Here is a 13,522-nt window from a genome sequence, read left to right as displayed (position 1 = left end):
AGTAAATTGTTTACAACGAGTAACCAGTGATGGTTAAGCCACGATCTGAGGTGAACTGACAGTGTTATGAAGCAATTATCCGCATGGGAGCGACCAGCTATATAAAGTTAATTGCGGGGCGGCCTGGCACATCACGTGATCATTAGTAAAAGCGGGAAATTTGTGTTTACTTTTTGTTACCGTCAGTCGAACTCGAATCTCATTGAAACACCATAGTTGTTTTTTGGGTTTTACAACATGAAGCAGCAGTTTTTTCTACAATCAAATATAGCTTAGTTTGCTGTAGTTGGTGTTCAGGATGGTGCTCATGACCCAAAGCGAGGAAGAGAATTTTGCGCTCAGTGCAAGTATTGACAACGCAAGAAACGTTTCCCATATTCTCAAAGCGGTTCATTTCAAAGATGTAAGTACTTGTTTTCAGAATTACACCATTAGCTTCACACTGTATAGTTATTGCGGTATACAAAGGCCTAGTGAAATTATAAATATATATATGTATATATTTTTAATTCACACTAAATAGGCTAAAAACTTTATACTTAAAATCCACAAAGTTCAACTTAGGAAAGCTTCAACAACATTTTTTTTACTCCAGACTGCCACGGTTTTCGCCACAGAAAACGGCCTCAAAGTTACAGTTGAAGACTCCAAGTGTATCCAAGCTAATGCATTCATTCAGGAGCAAGTTTTTCAGGTATACGGCTACGCTGATCCCCCAAAATGTTGTTTGAAAAAAAATGTCAAAGCTATGCTGTTCAACATAATGCCATCATGATGTTCAAGAGTTCAGGATTTTATATGTGCCTAATTGAGCTGGTTAAAGTTTGCATTTTGCATGGAAACTACAGTACTTTGTTAGATCGAATGATATAGTTGTGCCCAAGCTCAATATATTTTCCAGGACAAAAAAGTGTGTGTGTCATTACATAACAACGACAGGTGTTTGGTTGATTAATTCTTGGTTGTTTGTGAAATATGTTAGACTGGAAGTTGATTTGTTTAGGAGTATGTGATTCGAGAAGATTCAATAACATTCCGCATCAATCTAGACATATTGCAAGAATGTTTGAGTATTTTTGGAAGCTCATCACCATCGACCACTGCAATGCGAATGATGTACAATGGATATGGCACCCCAATAGTTCTAACGTAAGTAAAACAGCTGTGTCTAATTACTCTTGCACATTCATGGTACAATTCTTATCTATATATATATATATATGTGTTCAAACCAAGGTTCTTCAACAGGAGTGATTGTGACCATTTTTGTAGTTGGGTTGATTTCAAAATTATTAGTTGGATAACAAGAGGCCATTGGCTTAAATCAGGGACCATTTGAATAAACTGTGTACATGCTGAAGTAAAGATTGTTTTTTTGTGATCTGGTTTAAACAATGTAAAAGTGCTGCTCTAAATTTCAATCTCTATTGGAGTGTTTTAGACAACTGTTTTTGGACGGTACTCAATATAGTTTTTATTGCAGATTGGAAGAAGATGGAGCAGTAACTGATTGTAGCATTAAAACACAAGAACCTGACCAAACATTGGATTTTGAGTTTTCTGCAGCTAATGTTATCAACAAGGTTATTATGAAGGTAGGTAATTACTATTGCCAAAGCAAACAAGTATATTATTACCATTATATTAGGACTTTCTCATGATATCTTCAAGATGGTACCCTTATTGTAATAAAGTTTCCTTAAAACACTTCTGGGGTTTGTGGACCCCCCAGGGGACCATAGGGTGGTTCCAAGGGTTCCACAATGACTAAAAATTGCTCATTTCTCTTCTAAGATTAAGTTAAACTTATGTGGGGGTCCCAAGTTATTTCTTAAAAATCACAAATGGGAAAAGGTTGAAGCATGCAGGTTGACACTAAAATTATCATTTTCGTAGAGTATTGTGTAAAACATGGTGCTTTAAACTTAATTACATTCGTTTATGCAGGCTGAATGCTTAAAGGAGGCCTTTAATGAATTGGATGTCACTAGTGAAGTGTTGCAGATAACAATGTCACCTGATGCTCCATATTTTAGATTGGCTACATATGGACTTCTTGGACAGTCACATGTGAGTTGGAATATTGAAACCAGTGATTTTAAAACTTTGTTTGTAAACTGCTAGTTTAATTAAAAATACTTCCCCGTCATAGACGAAATGCAATACAAATGTATTCAACATGCAATGCACCATCATTACATATTTTTCAGGCTTGTTAAATCATATTGATAGTTTGTAACATTTTACATAGTCTCATAGGATTACAATGCAGGGGAGATCCAAAGGCAGTTTGTTACATATATAACAGACAAGACTAAAAATATTAATTGTGCCAAAACAGTTGCTTACTTTTGTTACTTGCTATCCCGCTGGCCAAGTTTGAAACAGAGGGCATAATGGGCTAATAAACTTTGCAGCCCTTGCGTAAACATATACTGCCAGTTTTAAAAAGTTTGGTGACCCTGGTTTAGATACATCGGACCAAGTTTTTATTGTTGTAGTGTAGCTGTCTGATTTCTCATTCCCCCAATTGTCACTCTCCTAGGCCTCTTTGTGATGGCAAAATGGCCCAAGTGGGACCTGGCACCCACTTTGAGAACCACTGATATGACAAGCTATGTTATTGGGGCTTTCACATCTATGTGCAGTGCTGTACAATTGGCATTTCCTTGACCACAAAAACTCAGTGAGATGTAACAAACTGTTATTTTTTTAAATGTTGTTTGTGTAAATTGTGTTTTCAGAATGATATTCCCAAGGACTCTAGTATGGTAGAATATTTTGAGTGCGGCCAAACTCAATCCAATCGATATCGATTAAATTTGCTCAAACCATCTGTTAAAGCTGTTAACTTAGCCAACAAGGTAAGTTTCCATTTTTGCCATTTAATGATAGTTTATGTAAGGTAGCATAAACTTTTTTGGTATGTGTATTATCCTTATAAATCACAGGGAATTATTTGATTGCATACTTTTCCATTTGATATTGCGTACTTTTCCATCTCAATTTATTTTGTCTAGTAACATCTTTAGTCCCTTAGACATGGGTTATTTTTTCCAATTATTACGTAATGTAGAGAGTCTTTAAAACTGTCTTTGTAAATTATAGTAAATGTGTTCCATTTTAAAAGAGTGTGATGGCATCATGAAATGCAAATATGGTGAATGCCACTCAACCTAGCTGTTCTGGTATATTTTCATGTTTGTGCTTGTTCACATTGTTAGAATATTTGTATCTGACATATTTACTGTTTTATTTTTCAATGTCAGGTTTGCATTCGTATGGATCATCGTGGATTTCTGTCCCTTCAGTACATGATTAAAAATGAGAACGCCCAAGTTTGTTTTGTGGAATATTACTGCTGCCCTGATGAAGAGTTTGAGGATGATAATGAACCTGCGATGTAAACAACCACATTGCTGCACAAAGTGCTGCAATCTGTGAATGGTAGCGAGGCCAGTGAGTTGTGTTGTATGAGAATCACTGCTGTTCTTGAGCATCAGATTGGCACAAGTGTTGGTACACAAATTTGACAAAGATTGGCTTCCTTCACGAGAAAGATAAAAAGTACTGTAGGTTTTGTATTTCAAATGACTTATTGTTTATGGCAAAAAATTTCCTTGCATATGGCCAGACACAAAAAGGGTTTGTATTTTGTCAAAAACTTTTGTATAAAGCAGCTCTAGTATATCTTTCGTGGTATAGCATAAATTTGTGATTAGAATTTGTCAATTCAACCTATCGGCTACCCAAACATGTATTTTTCTACATAGACAAGAAAATAAACGTTCTGCATTTTCAATACACCGGGGACAAACGATAAAAAGAAGTTTTATTTGGGCTGAACAGTCAAGCAGCAGATGTCTGTGTAAGACAAATCATAATTTGCGGTTCAGCAACGTCAGAAAAAAAAACAGGAATAATACTTGTAAAAAGCAAACGCACAGTTATATAATAAACTTACAACATTCAACTTCAGCCGGTTGGCATAGCAACCGATCGATTTTCGGAGTACGACATCGCTTCCACAACCGGCTGCTTGTTGACGTCACCCGCTGATGACGTCAGTGTGACGTTTTTTCTCGCTTTCGATCTCCGCACTATGCATATAGCCGAGGCAAATACCATGGCCAGTGTTACAACGACGAGTACAATGATTAGAATGTACACAGCGATACCTGCGAAAAGAAATTGTCATTTACAGTCCAGTTTGTAAAACGGTCTCATTTGGCAGTTTTGCTTGGTTGTCGCGTAAGGGTTAAGTATTGGTAAAAAAAAACGATGAGCATCCCGATTTGTTACAGGGAAGATTTGTCACAAGGCGGTTGCGGGTCTGATTTTAAACTTGATTATCTCATACAGTTGCTTCTTGTGCTTATACAAACATTTCACTTACGGGGAAGTCCCAGCAGGTAAACCTCGGTTTCTTTGATCTTTTCAGGTCTGTTTGTGGTCGTTGTTAGTTCCGCTTGCGATTCTGCGTTCCTGCCCACCGTGGGAACTCCACTTCCGGGTTTGAGCGGACCAAGTGACACTACCACGTTGTCAGGGTTGATTTCGCGTCGTTTTCGCCGGTTAAGAGCTGAAACTATATCTCCGTCGCATGTCTGAAAAAAAATGGTTTAGCGAGAGTTTCTTTAGCCGTTTCTTGCAGCAAGGCTGTTTTCAAATTTTAAGCGAAAAATAACAATTTAAAACAGGGATGTGCAAACTTTGTCACTGTTGGGGCAAATTCAACACCATGATTAAGTCAGGGGTCGCACCTTACTATAAAACAAGGTGATTTTACTTTGTTGCATTCCAAATATGCCTATATTGAGTTAACAAGTAATATTCGCATTTGATTCTAGACGCATTATTGTCAGGTCGCAGAAAAATAGCACTGGGTGCATTGATCTGCTCAAAAATTCAAAATGATTGGACTCGTTTGCCAGTACATTTGAAATTCAAGCGTCTCTGCGGGCCGCACAATCTTTATTCATTGAGTCGCATTTGACCCACGGGCCGCAGGTTGCACACCCCTTAGCGCCGAAACCAAAAAACCAGGCTGAAGTGGACTTTCAGTCAAAATAAACTCGTTAAAGCTCCCACCTTGACGCAGTCGTCCCCGTCAAAGCATACACGCAATGAGCAGTGAAGGTAGACGTTTGGAAAACCAACGAAGCGGAACACGTTTGACTCCCACGTGACATGTTTGTGTTCCCCGTTAGAAATTACGTTTACATCAGCTTCGTACGACACAGGTGAAGGGCAACTGCAAGAAAAGACGTCGAATATATTTAGCAACACCGGTTATGTCTTCGTCGCAACTAAACTTTCTAAAGCAGAATGTTTGCATAATGCAATTGTGATATTACGCTTTAGGTTAGGGCTTTGGCAAAGGTGTGTAGGCCATAAGATCGTTAGCTACAGTTTATTGTTTGTTGCCAAAGTGAGATTCATCAGTTGCAATTTGTTTGGTTTTTGGCTATTGTTTGTGCTTAGTAGGCTAAGTGCAAAATGTGCGGCGAAAGAAGAGTTTGTTATTGTGTCACAAGCAGAGTTGTAAACGGGCCTGAAATTCGAGCCCGTCCCGAACCAGAAAGTACAAGCCCGACCCGAACCCGATTCGTTTTTGAGAAGCCCTTTTAGGCCCGAAAGTTTGATTGACAGGTCTATACATTGAAGCCTCAGGAAAGACCAACACAATAGACGATGGATCTTGAACAATGTGTTTTAGGGCTGTTTGACATTAGGTCTGGTCCAGCAACTTTCTACTTAGCTAGTTAAATTTATTCAAAAAAATAATACTGGCACAGAGTGGAAAGTCCGTTTTTTAAAGAAACCTAAGCCCGAACCCGGCCCGACTTATAACTCTGGTCACAAGTTTAAAATGTGAGAATCACTGTTCTAAAGGTTAAGTTGCGATGGGCGTGTTTTGAGCTGGTACGGATCTTGACAACAAAGTGTTACTGCCTCTCAGTACTTGGTAACGACGCCTTTAAATAAAATAGTTTTCTGCCTAATTTACTGAACACGCTGTGAATTGTGATTGCGGTTTAATCAACTCAATTAAAGATTGAAATGGAATAATTGCTTCAGAAGTGTTCCTTTGTCACTGAACATTTACACCTCCCATGGTAACTGTGCGAGGTGTTTCATAATTGTAAGTTTTACGGACTTACTATCTTCGAATTAGCTCGTATTCGTAGGCATCTTGAGCGCTCTCTAGTGGTTCTGGAGTAGACCAACATCTGGTTACTTGGACTTTAGCTAGGGATGGTCCCTGGAGAAGTTGTACTCGAACACGAATCCTAAAATATAGTTTAATTCAGGCTCATAACTTGGTGTATTTTTGGTTCGGTTCGTACTGCGTTTAAATTTTATAACATACAGCGTTTATCTAAGTATGTGTGTCAATATCAAGTGAAATTACAACACATCTGTTAATTTACGAAAGGAAATAATCCGAGTGCATAAAAAACAACGATTATAAAAAAAACACCATCATACAAGAATTTTCCAGGTCGATGACATATGAATAGAAATGTTATCTGCTACAACTTGTGTATTGTTAAGTAGGTTGGTCTAAGAAATTCTGATCTGATTTTGTACCCACCTGTCATCCATTTGTAGAGTGGGCGAGTATTCGTAGATTGAAGTGTAATCTTCGTCTTTATACATAAACATTGCGGCACGAAAAACACCCTCTCCAGACTTTTGTCCCAAAAATTGAGTCGTGGGACTGAAAAAGCGAAACGTTGATAAAAAAATCAGAAGCAGATTCACTTAGCGACTTGGTCTATAATGCCAACTTTAAATTTTCGATTTAACGCAACAATTACAGCGTGTTTTGTAAAAGTTACATTAAAAAGTATTTTGTAAGCAGTTAATGACATTGCTATTATTGTAGTTTTAATCTTGATTTAGTCTTGAAAAAAATGCAGATTTAATTTAATATTATCAACAGCCTACAACTAAAACGAACCTGACATGATTGTGATTCTGATAAAAACTCGTCTTGTAAAAACACATCATTTTAGGTCCATGAGTAAACAACTCGACTTGTGTGGTGCAGGTTTGTTTAATAACAACAAGGGGGTCGTGGCATTTTTCTCACCTGATTTGTGGAATAAATTCTACTCCGACCAAAAGTCGAACCGGATACACACATTTCCATGGCAACGTCCTCATGTTGGTCACGCTTGATTTGTTGCCTGTCACCTCTTGAACTGTGACGTTGTTAGAGTAAATCACGTGACTGTCGTTCTGCAAACAACAACATGTGTTACTTTATAACTTTTGGGAAGTTATTATTTTTAATTAATCAATGGTTTATTTGTCACGGTTTCAAAAATGAAGGAAATTGCTCAACAAAAGTAACTGCGTGGCAGGTCAATGAAAGGTCAATTGACCCTATATCGCAGCGGTTCCCAAACTGGGGTCCGCGGTCCTTTAGGGGCCGTGAGGCAATTTTTGGGGGACCGCGAAGCGGTTTAAGTAATTCTATAATCTTATTTGGCGTCAGTTTGTGCAACTAAATAAGTTTAAATCAAAGTAGAATTGAGAATCGACTGTCTCCATTGCTAAACAATGGCCTTTATTAAATGACAACTATCAAAAATGCAATTGTTCGCGCACAATCGTAATGTTTTTGTCCTGTTTGTGATGTCACAAGCTGTCTTTGGATGATTGTTATGCGCAATTTTGCATAACTAGCTAAAATCCTGCAATCAACTTTCGTTTTTATGAAATACACATTTAGGTTTAAGGACCACGAGCCCTCGAAAAAATGGCAAAGGGACCGTTTTGAAAAAAATATGAAAAAGTTTGGGAACCACTGCTATATCGTCTATTTAGTAGCACGACACACTGTAATTACAAAAGTTATTTAAAACTTGAAAAAAGCAGCCCTGTTTGCACATAAAAGTTCAAACAAAATAGAAATCATAACCATGGGCCGCGCGAATATTGTATACAAACCAGGGAGTCGAACCGTTTGTCATATGGGTTCAGGTTCGGTTCGGGTTCACTTCGTTTTGTTTTTAAGGGTTCGGGTTCGGTTCCGGTTTTTTAAAATGTATATTTTCGGGTTCGGGTTTTGTTCCGGTTTGGGCAATTTATCTGGTCCGAACCGGTTTGCGGTTTTTAAACCGGTTCAAATTTTTATTCGTTTTAATTTCATTCTTCCTATCATCTACCTGGCCTTATCAAACTCCAAAAAATTTTTGCCCCTGCACTGTTATTTTTGACACGCCCTATACGTGTTATCTCGCGTATTCTTCAGTGCGCTGTTTTTTTTTTGGTTCGGTTCGGGTTTATTGAAATTAACCGCTCAAACCGGTTCGCGGGTTCGGGTTCAGTTCCGGTTCGACTCCCTGATACAAACAGTTAATATTAAAACCCCAGAAAAAAGGTAACATTAAATGTAAATGGGCCGGAAGAAACAAGCTATCGTTTAATTAAACCTAAATCTATTTTGACACCAGCTGCTAACCAGGGGTTGGAAAAATCACACAATATATTTGTCACCAAAAAAACTATATTTCACTAAAAAAAGTTGGCACGCGAAGCCATTATCATTCTGCCATAACAAGTAAACAGCCACACGGCGTTTAAAACAGGGGTCTCCAACACGCGGCCCGCGGGCCACATGTGGCCCGCCAGGCAGTTTTTCGTGGCCCGCGGCGTTGTAAGCAAATGAATAAATAAATAAAAGTCTTTAAAGGATGTGTTTCTTTTATTCACCCTTCAAGTATTTCACAATTCAAAATCATATATCACTGAGTCAAAAATACCAAATTTAACCTTTGTGATACATTATTATTAATGTGATGTAATAATGCAATCTTTTTCAGATTATCAAAGGATGAAGTTAAAATCCGTCAAGTTTTTTGTGTCCACTATTTTTGTTTAGCTCAAGGATAAGGAACTTTTAAGTTCATGAAGGCCAACCAACATTTTGTTGATGTTGGCCGCATTTGACTTTTTCAGATGCCTATAGGCAAAGCGTATAGTGCAAAGTCTCCAGTGGTTTCCTAACCTATTTCATTTACATAACAGACGTTTCGTAATTTTCCGCGGTCCACGATGAATTCAATGCTAAAACCATGCAATTAACCAGCTTAAGCTGCTAAAAGTAATTTAAACTTTCATCAATACAACTTTAGGATTTATTTTACCTAAATATTATCATGTGGTTACGCATATCAATGTTCTAAGAGCGGGTTGTGACATCACAGACAGACAAAACTAAGATAGGGAATTATGCGCAAACAATTGCTTTCTTTGTTGATTTTTATGAAATAAAAAAGCATTGATGAACACGGAAGTAAGATTGTAAAGTCATGAGCTCTTGTAGGTCAACGAAAATAATGCTGTTAGCCAATAAGGGACCATGAACTAGAACATTTTGACATGTAAGACTGCATGTGGCCCGCGGCCTCTAAAAAATTTGAAAATTGGCCCGGTACAACCGTTGAGTTGGAGACCCCTGGTTTAAAAGATTGGCTACCCCTGCAGTAGGGTCCTATAGAACCCTTCTTTTAGAACCATAATTCTGCAAGAAACAAACCCCACAAAATAATGCCAGCCATATAGATCGATTCGCAGTTTTGCTGATTATGTTGGCAAAAACTTGTCACTTTAAAAAGTTCCACCAATTAAAGATCACATGTTTACCACTGTGAAGGTGGTGCCACATGACGTCAGCAGACTCGCTTCAGTGCACAAGGTCACGTGCGTGTCGTTGGCGTCTTTTGATTGGTCGCACGATTCGATGAGAGTGACTCGTTTAAAGTTGTTCACCTCCCACTGTTCCTGCAGCCAGTTCTTGCTCAATGAGATGCACATCGTGGTAGGGGAACAAACCACATTTACTGAAAACGACAAAATGCATTTAGACATTCCGAAAAAAATTATTGATTTTAGTAAAAAAAAAAAGAATTCAATTTGAATAAAAACGACATAGCCTTCAAAGGTCATTTCGAAATTATGAATAATTTTAGTGAAGATAAATAAAAAATTGTTTTGATTTGCAATAAGTCATTTATCGAGCCATTCTAGGCCTTTTCGATGTGTTCGATCGGTGACCCAAGTCAAATTTGCTCGTTAAGAACAATCCAATCAACGTCGCCACAAACACCAAGTCAGAAACATCTGGGCTATATAGAAAAGTGGTAAGCGCAAGAAATGGAGAACCTAGTCATTGGATCAAGGTTCCACTATTTAGGCTACACCTACATTGTCATCACAAAGCGTAGTGTGTGTGAAGAGTTGCGCAATATTTTAAACTTACTAAGTGCGGAGGAAACACTGTTCAATATCGCTTGATTGATTCGATTATAGCCGCGTAATATCAAAAACCTTGTTCTTCGAAGTAGCTATTTACACCAACAATATAAAATAAAACTAAACGAACTTAAATTTTGTTTGCCGTTTCGAGCGTATATAACTTACCGACTGAAGGCGTTAAAATATCCTCTTTATAATCGTCGTACGTGTAGTTGCCATACCGACTGCCAACTACAACTAGTTGTGATTGAACTTGCAAACATGAAGCCAATAAGAGTATGCCACACCAAAACATCAGGGTTTGTAGCATTGTTTAGCATTAACACACAGCATTAAGTGAAACTCTGAATAAAATAAAGCATTTTTAACATTGAGATTCATTTATAAAAAAAACTTCATTCCAATCTGACCAGCTCAGAAACATTTCGGTTAAATATTCAGACGAAAACTCAAGTATTCTACTGACATAAGACAAAACTAACTGCAAGTGTAACTAACATCAATCTAAACCGCCTCTTTGGGTACTGCCACTCTCTCCTCTCAATCAACACAAATCAAAAACGTCTGTCCACAAAAGATATTTACTGTACAGTCGGACACGTTGTCACACGTTATAAATCGCGTAAAACGGTCAACGCTACTACGGAGTTCTATTGTTTGAGCAGTTTCCGTCGTTCGAATGCCCGTAGTCGCAGATTTAAATGAACACTCCCTTAATCCGGTAGTCTTCCCATAACATGACAAGAGCTGCTAACGTGTACTCAAGATTAAAAGCTATTAGATTTACTTGGAAGTGTAACTTCTCGAAAAGCTGTTTGAAAATAGTTTTGTTTACAACTGAAAGCTTATGCTGTGTATCTTGTTATGATTTGTAAAGTTGTTTGTTTGAAATAGTTTCTGCGAGATTAAAAGTGTTTATTCCTCTCATTTGCAAATGATTTTAGGATTAGTTTTTGTTTATCTTTTGTGATTTGTAGACTCTTGCAATAACTACAATAAACAAACAACAATCGGCAAAGAAATGGTCGTTAGCCATGTTCACGTACGTCTTTGTTTTACTTTGTGCCCATACAGTTGTTTCAATTGACACTTGTGCCGTAATTTATTGTCTAGTTTTCAAGTACAGCATTACGTGTTTTACGCACAGTTTTCAAACGCGAATATAGAAACACGAGTTTGCGGTAATATTGGCTACAACCAGCGATGCCAAACTGCAAAGTCTTTTGTGCGCTTAGTTAATTATTCATGTATTGTTGTAATTCTTGCTTAAGAAAACCAATTACGGTTTAATCCAGTCGTTTTACTTTTCCGCATTAAATTCCATTCACCACCTGCCCACAAAACTTACGACGTGTACAATCGCTTATTTTCCACCAGAAAATAATGTTCCTTTTTTCACTTCACGTCTCCAATATTTCATGACAAGTCTCCCAATATTATTTTCAGTGTTTTCGTGGCCTTTCGCACTCAAATTAATCCAAGCTATAAGCGCATCTGCTTTCAACAATTAATGCAATTAACGCTTGCCTTTCAGTTAATTAGCGAAAACAAACTTCTTATTAAATTATACCTTATAGGTTTAAATTCCATTACCCACCTATTTTTTTTAAGGACAATTGTTTTTTAACACCTTTCTAACAGCAAATAGCCTAAAAATGCACCAATCAGTTAATATTTAAACAAATTATTGTTTTATACGACAAAAATGACAAAACGACAGCAAAGTGATTCTTCGTTAATAATTTTTAGATACGCCTAAAGTTGCTAATTTAATTTTGGGTACAATTTGTTTGTTTCAATAACATGTACAACGCGTCACGCTCCAATGCATCGAACACATGAGACACGTTTTGAATGTAAACAATTTAGGTAAGGACGCACGTCAAAACTTATGGCTACAAAGGGTGTACATAAACAAAAACACCCTTTGCTTTTACGTTATTGATAAATGCAGAAGCCCAAATTCAACCAAAATTGCCTAATTTTGCTAAATTTCAAAAATTTCTCAATTAGTTTTAAAAATTGGCAGAAAAAAATTGACTCTAATAATCTACACTTTTATTATAACACTGTTTAATTCTTGTTTTACACTGTTTTACGCTACAAGAGTTACGCCTTTCCCGCTGGGCGCTACACCGCAATGCATGCCAGGTCATAGTGTGTGTCAATGTATAATTCATATCGGTCAAACTGCGGTGTAAAAGAAAAACGAACTCGTTTTTGTAACTCGCATCGTAACTGGCACAAACGCGTCGCCATTAACCATTATCATATTACTTTGCAAAATAATTTGAAAGAGAAACTAATTTGAAATGCAATACACTCCTGACGTTAAGGTATTTTAGCTTGCTATGCATTTATGATCGCGTACAACGCAAATAAAAACGATTTCTAGATGCACGTGCGTATTTAACTGGTTTCTTTACAACTGGTTTCTTTACTTCTATTTAACTGGTTTCTTCCTGCAATCATATGTCTAGAGCAGTGGTTCCCAAACTTTTTCATATTTTGCAAAACGGTCCCTTTCCCATTATTCGAGGGCTCGCGGTCCTTAAGCCTGAATGTGTATTTCATAAAAACGAAAGTTGATTGCAGGATTTTAGCTAGTTATGCAAAATTGCGCATAACAATCATTCAAAGACAGCATGTGACATCACAAACAGGACAAAAACCATTACAATTGTGCGCAAACAATTGCATTTTTGATAGTTGTCGTTCAATAAAGGCCATTGTTTAGCAGTGGAGACAGTCGATTCTCAATTCTACTTTGATTTAAACTTATTTAGTGGCACAAACTGGCGCCAAATAAGATTATAGAATTACTTCAATCGCCTCGCGGTCCCCCCAAAATTGCCTCACGGACCCCAGTTTGGGAACCGCTGGTCTACAGCATTGGAAAAAATGGTAAAGATAAGCTTGTATACTTTATTTTTAACCTCTTGAAACCGAAAATTTGTTGAAATCTATTTTATCATAAAGTTTCTTAACGCCTGTGCGATACATAGTCCCATTGTTTTTTGTATACGCTTTCACAAAACAAAATCTTTTGTCTTTGAAGTAAATTGTGCTAACATCGATAGCAATCAGGTTTGATGTGATACCAGCCATTATTGTGAGTTTTAAGTTGATCCCTCGCCTCAGGTCGCAGCACAAATGATTGGTATTTAATTTTAACCGCTAGCATCAAGTATTATGTATTTACCTTGATCATGTCAAATATGTCAACGCATAAGAGTTTGCTATAAACAAT

The 13,522-nt window shown here is 37.4% G+C and overlaps 2 protein-coding genes across 2 annotated transcripts; one reads left to right on the top strand and one right to left on the bottom strand.

Moving 5' to 3' along the window:
* The first annotated feature begins 133 nt into the window (after positions 1-133).
* Positions 134-3,804, top strand: LOC145237313 (cell cycle checkpoint protein RAD1-like). Its single transcript, XM_080100124.1, has 7 exons — positions 134-403; positions 596-694; positions 1,004-1,149; positions 1,484-1,595; positions 1,948-2,070; positions 2,745-2,864; positions 3,270-3,804. Exons 1-7 carry the CDS (start codon positions 299-301, stop codon positions 3,405-3,407), a joined length of 843 nt encoding a protein of 280 aa, XP_079956250.1. The 5' UTR covers positions 134-298; the 3' UTR covers positions 3,408-3,804.
* An 11-nt stretch (positions 3,805-3,815) lies between these two features.
* On the bottom strand, positions 3,816-10,647 carry LOC145237306 (uromodulin-like 1). The gene is made up of 8 exons (XM_080100115.1): positions 10,438-10,647; positions 9,661-9,857; positions 7,100-7,248; positions 6,599-6,724; positions 6,165-6,293; positions 5,092-5,254; positions 4,397-4,607; positions 3,816-4,178 (listed from the first exon to the last, which is right to left on the bottom strand). Exons 1-8 carry the CDS (start codon positions 10,580-10,582, stop codon positions 3,976-3,978), a joined length of 1,323 nt encoding a protein of 440 aa, XP_079956241.1. The 5' UTR covers positions 10,583-10,647; the 3' UTR covers positions 3,816-3,975.
* Positions 10,648-13,522: the final 2,875 nt, after the last annotated feature.

The sequence above is a fragment of the Phallusia mammillata genome, chromosome 7, assembly GCF_965637545.1.
Source record: "Phallusia mammillata chromosome 7, kaPhaMamm4.hap1.1, whole genome shotgun sequence".
NCBI lineage: Eukaryota > Metazoa > Chordata > Ascidiacea > Phlebobranchia > Ascidiidae > Phallusia > Phallusia mammillata.
This window is presented reverse-complemented; position numbering and strand designations above follow the sequence as displayed.